At 48.3% G+C, this 10366-nt stretch overlaps 1 protein-coding gene across 1 annotated transcript in view; it reads left to right on the top strand.

The window, feature by feature from the left end:
• Nucleotides 1-279: 279 nt before the first annotated feature.
• Nucleotides 280-10366, top strand: part of slc6a17 (solute carrier family 6 member 17) — a 76126-nt gene continuing 66039 nt past the window's right edge. The window contains exon 1 of the mRNA XM_078546513.1: nucleotides 280-637. Coding sequence (XP_078402639.1) covers nucleotides 352-637 — 286 coding nt within the window. The 5' untranslated portion in view covers nucleotides 280-351. The remainder of the gene's footprint in view (nucleotides 638-10366) is intronic.

Here is a 10366-nt window from a genome sequence, read left to right as displayed (position 1 = left end):
GTTAGTATTTGTGGGATTCTTGAGATTCCCTGGGATCTTCTGGAGGCAGCGTGGGATGCTCTGGGGAGAAGCGTGGGATCCCCCGGGGAGCAACGTGGGATCCACCGGGGGAAGTGTTGGATCCACTGGGGAGCAGTGCGGGATCCTCTGGGGGATGTGTGGGATCCTCTGGGGGAAGTGTGGAATTTGTGTTCATCATTAGTTCTAACTTGTAAATATTTTTTGCAATTAGGATTATCCAGCTGAAGACAGTTACTGATTAGAGCAATATCGGGAGGCCCGGAATATTCCAGAACCTCTGGCATCCGCCTCTGTTTCTCATTTATGAAGTTTGGCCTGTAGGTCTGCCCAATGCCGAAAAATAGTAAAGTTACGCAGAGAGAGCACAGCAATGACCCGGTCACAGAATCTGTTGCCGACCTACTCGCTGGGGAAGAACCTGTTGACTACAAACACAGTGTACTGAATGTAGGAGGAGTCCCAGTGACGAAGGACAAGGATGGAGAGAAAGCAATAGAGGGCGACGATCGGCCAGTCTGGAACAATAAGCTACAGTACATCCTGGCACAGATTGGCTACTCGGTGGGCCTGGGAAATGTCTGGCGTTTCCCCTACCTGTGTCAGAAAAATGGTGGAGGTAAGGAGAAGATTCTGGAATCCATACACCTTCTGAGGGTTTTTAACTGTAGCCAAGGGCCACAATTCCACACATCGTGGAATTGGAAAGAAGGTTGGGTCAGACTGGGAATAAAAATCTCTGAGTTGGTGTGGGAGGCTGAGGGAGATGGGAGGTGAGGCTGAGGGAGGTGGGAGGGGAGATGGGAGGAGGCTGAGGGAGTTGGGAGGGGAGGCTGAGGGAATTGGGAAGGGAGTTGGGAGGGGAGGCTGAGGGAGTTGGGAGGGGAGGCTGAGGGGGGTGGGGGAGGAGACTGAGGGAGGTGGAGTCTCCCATGACTTAGGGTCCTAGAGAATGGTTTGGTCTTGGGAGCAATGCAATGAGTCAGTTTGAACGAAGTGGGGGAGATGGAGGGAGGGAGTGTGTTGCCCAGGGGCAGAAAGGGAAGAATTGTGCCTTGAAGAAATAAGAGGAAATTTTGGAGAAGGAACGATCATAATAATATTGATAAAATAGAGATGCAAGTAAGGAACGAAAGATGCTGGAGCTATGGAGGGCTGTCCATTAGAACGTTGTTAGTTACTATCCATATACGGCTAATTGGTTGTCTAGATGTGGCTGATTGCATTTTAATTAGTAATTAAAAATGAATCATTGTGCTGGTCATGTGATCTCAAAACTCATCTCTCAGTATCTGTGTTTATTGGTAAAATGTTACGGCAATAAATCGGCTGTGGATGTTTTTCATCATCTGTGCTTTACTTACTAGGTTATAGTTTTAGTAATTTGCTAAAATAGTGTGTAACATGGGTGCAAATACTTGACTTAGTTCCATGGAGTCATCAGCAACATTGTCTGGATAGGGTACCTGTCCTGATCAGCACGCACAATTGAATAACTGCTCCACAACTGCCAAGGAAAGCAAGGTCAACCAATAATGAACAGATTCAACAGGGCAAAGGGCAAGCAGCATCCAGGTACATTTCGTGGGTACGTTTTTGGGTGAGGGGGTGGCAGTGGCATTGGAGAAGGGAAGGAAGCGATGAGTGTTTGGGGTGCAATAGTGGGGTATTTTTTTAATGATGGGTGAAGCTTGTTGGCCTGGAATAAGCGTTTCCAGTTCTGGGCGGTGACTGCTGAGTTAAATTTCACATTGGATTGCTGCTCAACTCCAGACAAAGAGGGCCAGACTTTTTTTGCGAACTTTCGTTAGGCTCAGTTGGGGGTTAAGAAGCCCGTAGTGTGTGGGGAACATCACTCACCTGTGATTGTCCCTGGATTAACCAATTAAGGATAGTGGCGGGCTCTCAAAATTGGAAGCCAATAGGAGGCTTTCCAGTTTGGAAGTAGCAGCAGGTTGTCATAGCAGGTGGGAGAGAGAGGGCACTCCAAGATGAAGTCACCCTCTCCCTCCAACGTCTTTAATATTTAAGATTGAAGAAAACATTCTGGGGGTTGGTGAAGGGTGAGTTGGGAGTCCTCCACGGAGCAACCTACAGCTGTCCTGAACCCAGACAAACAAGGAGGGCCTCTAAACCTGCCTGGAGTGCTGGGCCCTGGCCTATCATCTCCAGGCAGCTGCCCTGTCCCCTGTGCCAGTGGAGACCTGGAGAATGACTGAAAAATCCTAGTCGGTCTCTGACAACGCACCTTAATCAGCCCTTAAGCAGCTCAGTTGGCTACCTGCTACTTGTGGGCGGGTAACCCTGCTGCCCCCTCCACCCCTCCATCCTGTCTCCGTGAAAGTGGCCCAGGGGAAGAATGAAGCTGGGGAACCGGTGTGCCAGCCTATTATGACACAGCCGATGGTAAAGTCTTGAGTTGTTCAAATCTCAGAGGGTAACTTGAAACAACTGTCATAACCCATTTTTGCAATTTGTAATTTTGAGATGCAGACTTTGAATTCAGTCGGGATAAGACCGCTGAGTCTCGTGGTTTTTATATAATATTAAATTAAACATTTATTAATTTAGCAACAAATTAAACACATGCACATGGCTACAAATTACTGCTATAATAACTTTTTAACAAATCCCCAAATTAATCACCATCATCACTTTGTGGTTAATCTCCCCTAAGGCAACAGTAACCCATAGGCTTTAAATAGACACCAGGCAAAGCACATTGGACCTTATGAATTCCGAATGAGGTTTTTTTTGCAAATTGGTTGGAGGCGTACAGGCTGGTTAGGTCTCAAATGCCCCTTTCTTACACACACAAACTCCTTTCTTTATATACCTAGCTTTCCCTTTGAATGTAAATTTTCCATTGTATCAATAGGTCTTTGAAACTTCAGCTCTTCTAACAATAAAACCCCTTTCATAGCACCAATTTTATTAATAAGCTGAAAAAATAAGCACATTGTTTGGCTTCTTCTAGCTAGGTGCAAGATTATACCCGCAGTCTCGAATGGTTTATTCAACAAATGCGTATGTACACTTTACCTTACTGTTCTCCTTACTGTTCACCCAATTAACATCTCAAAGATACTAAACATCAAACACCCAGACTAAAATAAAAATACCTGGAAAAACTCAGCAGGTCTGGCAGCATCTGCGGAGAGGAACACAGTTAACGTTTCGAGTCCTTTTGACTCTTCAACAGAACTAAGTAAAAATAGAAAAGAAGTGAAATATAAGCTGGTTTAAGGGGTTGGGGGGTAGAGCTGGATAGAGGGCCAGTGATAGGTGGAGATAACCAAAAGATGTCATAGACAAAAGGACAAAGAGGTGTTGAAGGTGGTGATATTATCTAAGGAATGTGCTAATTAAGGGTAGAAAGCAGGACAAGGAAGGTACAGATAGCCCTAGTGGGGGTGGGGTGGGGTGAAGGAATCGAAAAAGGCTAAAAGGTAGAGATAAAACAATGGATGGAAATACATTTAAAAATAATGGAAATAGGTGGGAAAAGAAAAATCTATATAAATTATTGGGGCAAAAAAGGGGGAGGATCGGAAAGGGGGTGGGGATGGAGGAGAGAGTTCATGATCTAAAATTGTTGAACTCGATATTCAGCCCGGAAGGCTGTAAAGTGCCTAGTCAGAAGATGAGGTGCTGTTCCTCCAGTTTGTGTTGAGCTTCACTGGAACAATGCAGCAGGCCAAGGACAGACATGTGGGCATGAGAGCAGGGTGGAGTGTTGAAATGGCAAATGACAGGGAGGTCTGGGTCATGCTTGCGGACAGACCGAAGGTGTTCTGCAAAGTGGTCACCCAGTCTGCGTTTGGTCTCTCCACTGTAGAGGAAACTGCATTGGGAGCAACGAATGCAGTAGACCAAATTGAGGGAAGTGCAAGTGAAATGCTGCTTCACTTGAAAGGAGTGTTTGGGCCCTTGGACGGTGAGGAGAGGGGAAGTAAAGGGGCAGGTGTTGCACTTTCTGCGATTGCATGGGAAGGTGCTGTGGGAGGAGTTTAGGTGTAGGGGGTGATGGAGGAGTGGACCAGGGTGTCCCGTAGGGAACGATCCCTGCGGAATGCTGCCGGGGGGGTGAAGGGAAGACATGTTTGGTGGTGGCATCATGCTGGAGTTGGCGGAAATGGTGGAGGATGATCCTTTGAATGCGGAGGCTGGTGGGGTGATAAGTGAGGACAAGGGGGACCCTATCATGGTTCTGGGAGGGAGAGGAAGGCGTGAGGGCGGATGCGCGGGAGATGGGCCAGACACGGTTGAGGGCCCTGTCAACCACTGTGGGCAGAAAACCTCAGTTAAGGAAGAAGGAAGACATGTCAGAGGAACTGTTTTTGAAAGTGGCATCATCAGAACAGATGCGACAGAGGCGAAGGGACTGAGAGAATGGGATGGAGTCCTTACAGGAAGTGGGGTGTGAGGAGCTGTAGTTGAGGTAGCTGTGGGAGCCGGTAGGCTTGTAATGAATATTGGTGGACAGTCTATCACCAGAAATTGAGACAGAGAGGTCAAGGAAAGGAAGGGAAGTGTCAGAGATGGACCTTGTGAAAATGATGGAGGGGTGGAAATTGGAAGCAAAATTAATAATTTTTTCCAGGTCCAGACGAGAGCATGAAGCAGCACCGAAGTAATCATCGATGTACCGGGGAAAGAGTTGTGGGAGGGGGCCGGAGTAGGACTGGAACAAGGAATGTTCCACATACCCCATAAACACCCAGACTAGCTGGCTTTAATCCAATTAAGACAGACACAGACACGCACCTAGACACAGATCCCCACTAGAATTCTATTTTAAAAAATAATTTCCAATAACATTATACACATTAATATCTTTATGACACAGCCAGTGGTGTGAAATGCTAAATTCACTCACCTGTGTTTCCATGCCTGACTCTTAAAATTCCAAGATAAAAGCAAAATACTGCGGATGCTGGAAATCTGAAACAAAAACAAAAACAGTTGGAAAAACTCAGCAGGTCTGACAGCATCTGCGGAGAGGGGTACAGTTAACATTTCGAGTCTGTATGACTCTTCATCAGAACTAAGGAAATAGAGAAATGAGGTGAAATATAAGCTGGTTGAGGGGGGTGGGGAAGGTAGAGCTGGATAGAGGGCCAGTGATAGGGCAGGGAAAGGTGCACCTTCAAATGGACCCGGCGCTGGCTGGAACTTTGGGGTGATTAGTTTCCGTTCTACTGGAACAAAGCCCTTGAATCCAGATTCACTGATGAGTCATCGACACAAATAGGCCCTTTGGAGACTGATGCTGACTCATGTCTATTTCTCATTGATGCTGCAGACAGGAGCCCAACAGGAAATTGGAGCCTGGATTTATTGCTGCTGCACAGTCGCATACAGACAGGATAGGAGAAGGGGAAGATTGCGATGGAGGCGCCAGGCTTGCCAAAGGGGGGAGCTAAACCCTCAAAACCGGGGCTCCCTCTAGACACATAGGATGAGGCACACAGAGATGTTGTGTGTAGGTGTCTTACAAGACCAAGGGTGTACAGAAATGACATGTCTTATGTGCAGATGAGTGAGAGACGGTGTCAATGATGCCTCTGTATGTCCGGGGATCTGGTGATTCAAATTTGCCACATTCTCCAGGAATTGGTGCCACGTGGACTGGGGGGAGGGGGGATCCATTGCCGGTGGCTGTGAAAGTAACGGCCGCTCTGAACTTCTACGCCAATGGCTCCTTCCTGGGCTCCACTGGGGATTTCTGTGGGATCTCTCAAGTGTCCACGCACAAATGCATTCATGAGGTCACAGACATCCTTTTTCCCAAGGCCCACAATTACGTCAACTTTGACAAAGATCAAGCAAGCCAGGGCGCTTGGCGCTGGGCTTTGCTGAGATTTCCGAATTCCACCAGATGCAGGGTGCCATCAACTGCACTCTTGTGGCTATAAAAGCTCTCTGGCAACAGGAACTCTAATACATCAAGAGGAAAGGCTTCCACTCACTCAATGTACAGCCGGTCTGTGACCATAAGAAACTGATCCAGCAGGTTTCTGCCAGATATCCAGGAAGCATCCATGACTCATACACCTTGAGTAGATCACAGATCCCAGACATCTTCAAGGGCCCACACAGGATCCAGGGCTAGCTCCTCAGTGACAAAGCGTACCCACAAAGGACATGGCTGATGATGTCCGTGCGGCGAACTCAGAATCCTGCTACCCGAGCATTGGTGGAGCAGACCTTTGGCATCTTAAAGATGCAATTCCGATGTCTGGACAGATGTGGTGGAGCACTCCATTACAGTCCCCAGAGGATCTCGCGCATCATCCTGTCTCGCTGTGCATTGCACAATCTGGCACTGCAAAGTGGGGAGGACTTGCCAGATGCCAACATGGAGGAGCTGCACGTCTCCTCCAATGAAGAGCACATTGGAGGCAATGAAGGTGATGAGTTCAAGGAAGCCGAGGCAGGAGCGGAATAGACCATTGCACAGGCCAGGCGAGGCAGGTGTGCACGCGAGGCCCTGATAGCCACCAGATTCCATGAGGAGGATGAGGAGTTGCAGTGAGTACCCTCTTGGACCAGAGCACTCCGTCATGGGCCAGTGTGAGCACCAGCATTGCCATTCATCAAATTCCACCCAGGCACTTCAGACTGAGAGTGAGTAGTTACACATCAGGCCCACATTGTCCTGATCCTTTGAATAATGATGAAGCCTTGGGAGCGTGTGTCCTTGCTGAGATGAGGCGCTAACTAGAGTAGGGAGTCCTGGCATCAAACGTCAAAAGGTTCTCCCTCTTCAAGTGTCTCTTCAACACCTCAGTTTTAGCTCCAGGCAGCCTACAAGAGCCAGGAGCTAAAACAAAAAATGCTGTAAAAACTCAGCAGGTCTGACAGCGTCTGTGGAGAGAAAGACAAAGTTAACGTTTCGAGTACGTATGACTCTTCTTCAGAACTAAAGGGAAGTAGAAATGTGGTGAAACAGCCAGGAGCTGTTCCACTATCCTCAGTGGGCTCATAGCTATTTGCCTTCAGTCTGACAAAGCCCCTCAAGGAGACCCGTCTCCAGCAATGGAACGACACATTCTGTGTAATCACGATGGTGAAACTGATCAGTGACCCTTGGGCCAAGGCAGCCGAGGATGTTCCACAGGTGTGGATCTAATCAGAGATGACTCAGCCCTCTGTGTCACCACCTTCTCCATCACATTAACATCCGGCACTGTCAGTTAGGGAAGCAGGGCTGTGTGGCCACAATACAAACAATTACAGGATGAGAAACAATCAAGGTTGTAGGTTCGAGCACCAGGGCAATAATGTGGCTGAGAGGGTCAGAGCTTTGGCACCTTGAGGTGGCAGGGTCCTCCCACTTACCGTCAGCTTAGCTTGGAAATGCAATTGGCAGACAGGAGAGTACATGAGCTCTGAGTGTGGGCTTAAGGCATGAAAACCCTGCTGGAAGATAGAGAGCACATGGAGTTGCAGGATATATGACCCGTCTCCATGCATTAACACATCTCTCCTTGTGTACTACACCGTCACCTTTCAAGAATGCAGATGAGATGGGAGAATACCTCACTCTCACACAGACAAGAATAAACATGACGTGACCCTGCAAAGCATGTGAAGATGTTCCTTCCACAAGCACACTCAACGCAGCTCATCATAAAAAGGAGGCATACACAAGAGGAGATGTGAAATGGGAGTGATTCTGTTTACATTTGTGAACATTATATACATGTTGTGAACACCCATGCCACCATTGTGCTCCTAAACTTTCTTGATCTTCCTAACTCTATCACTACGTCTGGGTGCATCCCCGACATCCACAGCAGAGTTGGAGGCAGCCTGCTGACTGCTACGCTTTGTTGTGATGACTTTGGCAGGTGTCCTCTGGAGCGCCAAGACTTGGAGGGCCTTAGCCTGCTTTGGATGTCCTGCTGTGGGGCCTTTGGAGCTGGAGGTAATGGGGTCACAGGAAGAGGGTATTGCAATCGGCTGGGCACTCCTGGAGTCACCTGTGTGGATGGCCCCGGGACGTCCAGCTGCTGGTCCTCCTCCCTCTGGGTGCCCGAGGGCCCCTGGCTGACCCCTGGCTTGAGGAGAAGGGGCAGCTGGAGTGAGATCTAGGTGTCCAGCCCCCCTCTTGCATGACCACTGATGGATGTCACCAAGGGCTACAGCAATGGAGTGCAGCTGCAGGACTGATGTCTTGGACCCTTTGTTGGTTATGGCGGCCGCCATTCTGCCAGTGTTCACCTCGGTGCTATCAATATCGACACTATCACCTCAGACTGAACACAGAAAGACTCATTCGAAATAGGAGCTGAAGTAGGCCATTCGGCCCCTCGAGCCTGCTCCGCCATTCAGTAAGATCATGGCTGATCTGTTTGTGTTTCGATTTCCACATTCCCATCTACACCCGATAACCGTTGATTCCCTTGCCTAACAAGGATCTATGTACCTGTGTATCTGTTGCAATCTGAGGAAAGCAGCTGACATCTCTTCCTGATGTTCCTGTGATTGTCGCTGCAGCTCCACCAATTGAATTAGGACTGAGTCAGGAATCAAGTCATCTGACTCGGACTCAGTAGAATCCTGGCGTCTAGCTGTCTTCCGAATGCTGGTGACCTCAGATGTCCCTGCCTCCACTTACTGTGGACCGAACTGTGTGCTGTGCTCACCAGATTGTGACCCTGGTCCTACTCTGGAACCAGGTCCCACCAAGGTATGTGTCTGCACTGGTGGAGGGTGTGGGTGAGCGCTGTGACGCATCTGCTGTCCTCAGGATCCTCACCTGCGGTATCAGCGGGGCTCGAGCTAAGGGTCTGGCTGGTTGAGGCTGTTGGGTGTTCGGCTGAGGTTCCTATGAAAGAAAATAGATAAATAATGCATGGCAGGCGACTCTAAAACAGACTAATGCACTCACAGTTTGGTTGTCTGAGGGATGAGCTGGTGCAGGATCCCCACTTGGGTGTTTGCCGCCAACCTCACCGTTGCTGCAGGCACAATCCACGTCCTCTCCGGCCAGCTCAATGGCTCAGTTATCGAACTGAGAGAGTACCTTGAGCTCCGGCATTCCACCCCCAGTCGGGGATCTCTCCCTACGATTGTGTGCGATCCTGTCCTGCATGAAGACAGATGGAGAGAGTGGGAGGAAGACACATGCCAGGGCAGGTAGAAAGAGGGGTGAGGTCCTGCAACAAGAATTTAGGGAGCTAGGTAGCAGATTAAAAAGCAGGACCTCAAAGGTTGTAATCTCTGGATTACTCCCTGTGCCACATGCTAGTGAGTATAGGAATGGGAGGATAGAGAGGATGAATGCGTGGCTGAAGAGATGGTACAGGAGGGAGAGCTTTAGTTTCCTGGATCATTGGGTCTGTTTCTGGCGAAGGTGGGGCCTGTACAAGTCGGACGGGTTGCACCTGAACCAGAATAGGACCAACATCCTTGCGGGTAGGTTTTGCTAGTGCTGTTAAGGGGGGGTTTAAACTAATTTGGCAAGGGGATGGGATACAGAGTGGAGGTACAGTAGTGGGTGATGCACAGCCAAATATAGAAGAGAAACTAAGTCAGTCTGGAAGGCAGAGCAAATATAGACCTGTTAAGGCACAAGGGAATAATGCAAGACTGGATTGCATCTATTTTAACACAAGGAGCCTGACAAGTCAGGCAGATGAATTGAGGGTGTTGATTAACACGTGGGAATATGATATTGTTGTTATCACAGAATCATGGTTGAGGAAAGGGCAGGACTGGCATCTCAATATTCCAGAGTATAGAATCTTCAAGCGTGATGGGTCGGTGGGGTGGGGGGTGTAATAGAGGAGACGGCATTGCACTATTGATCAAGAAGTCAATTACTGCAGCAAGGAGGGATGGTATCTTAGAAGGTTCCTCAAATGAGACCATTATGGGTAGAATTTAAAAACAAAAAGGGATCAATCACTTTGCTGGGAGTGTACTATAGGCCTTCAAACAGTCAGGGAAGATAAAGGAGCAGATATGTAGGCAAATCTCAGAGAAGTGTAAAAATAATAGGGTGATAATAGTAGGGGATTTCAACTTCCCCAATATTAATTAGGATAGTCTTAGTGTGAAAGGTTTAGAGGGGGTGCAATTCTTAAAGTGCATCCAGGAGAGCTTTTTGAGCCATCACATAGAAAGTCCTACAAGAGAAGGGGCGGTACTTGACCTAATCTTACAGAATTAAGTGGTAGAAATGTCAGTGGGGGAGCTTTTGGGGGATAGTGACCATAACTCTGTAAGATTTAAGGTAGTTATGGAAAGGAACAAAAATGGACTGGAAATAAAGGTCCTGAATTGGGGGAAGGCCGATTTCAATATGATAAGACAGGACCTGGCCAAAGTGGACTGG

The sequence above is a fragment of the Cetorhinus maximus genome, chromosome 8, assembly GCF_964194155.1.
Source record: "Cetorhinus maximus chromosome 8, sCetMax3.hap1.1, whole genome shotgun sequence".
Lineage (NCBI taxonomy): Eukaryota > Metazoa > Chordata > Chondrichthyes > Lamniformes > Cetorhinidae > Cetorhinus > Cetorhinus maximus.
This window is presented reverse-complemented; position numbering and strand designations above follow the sequence as displayed.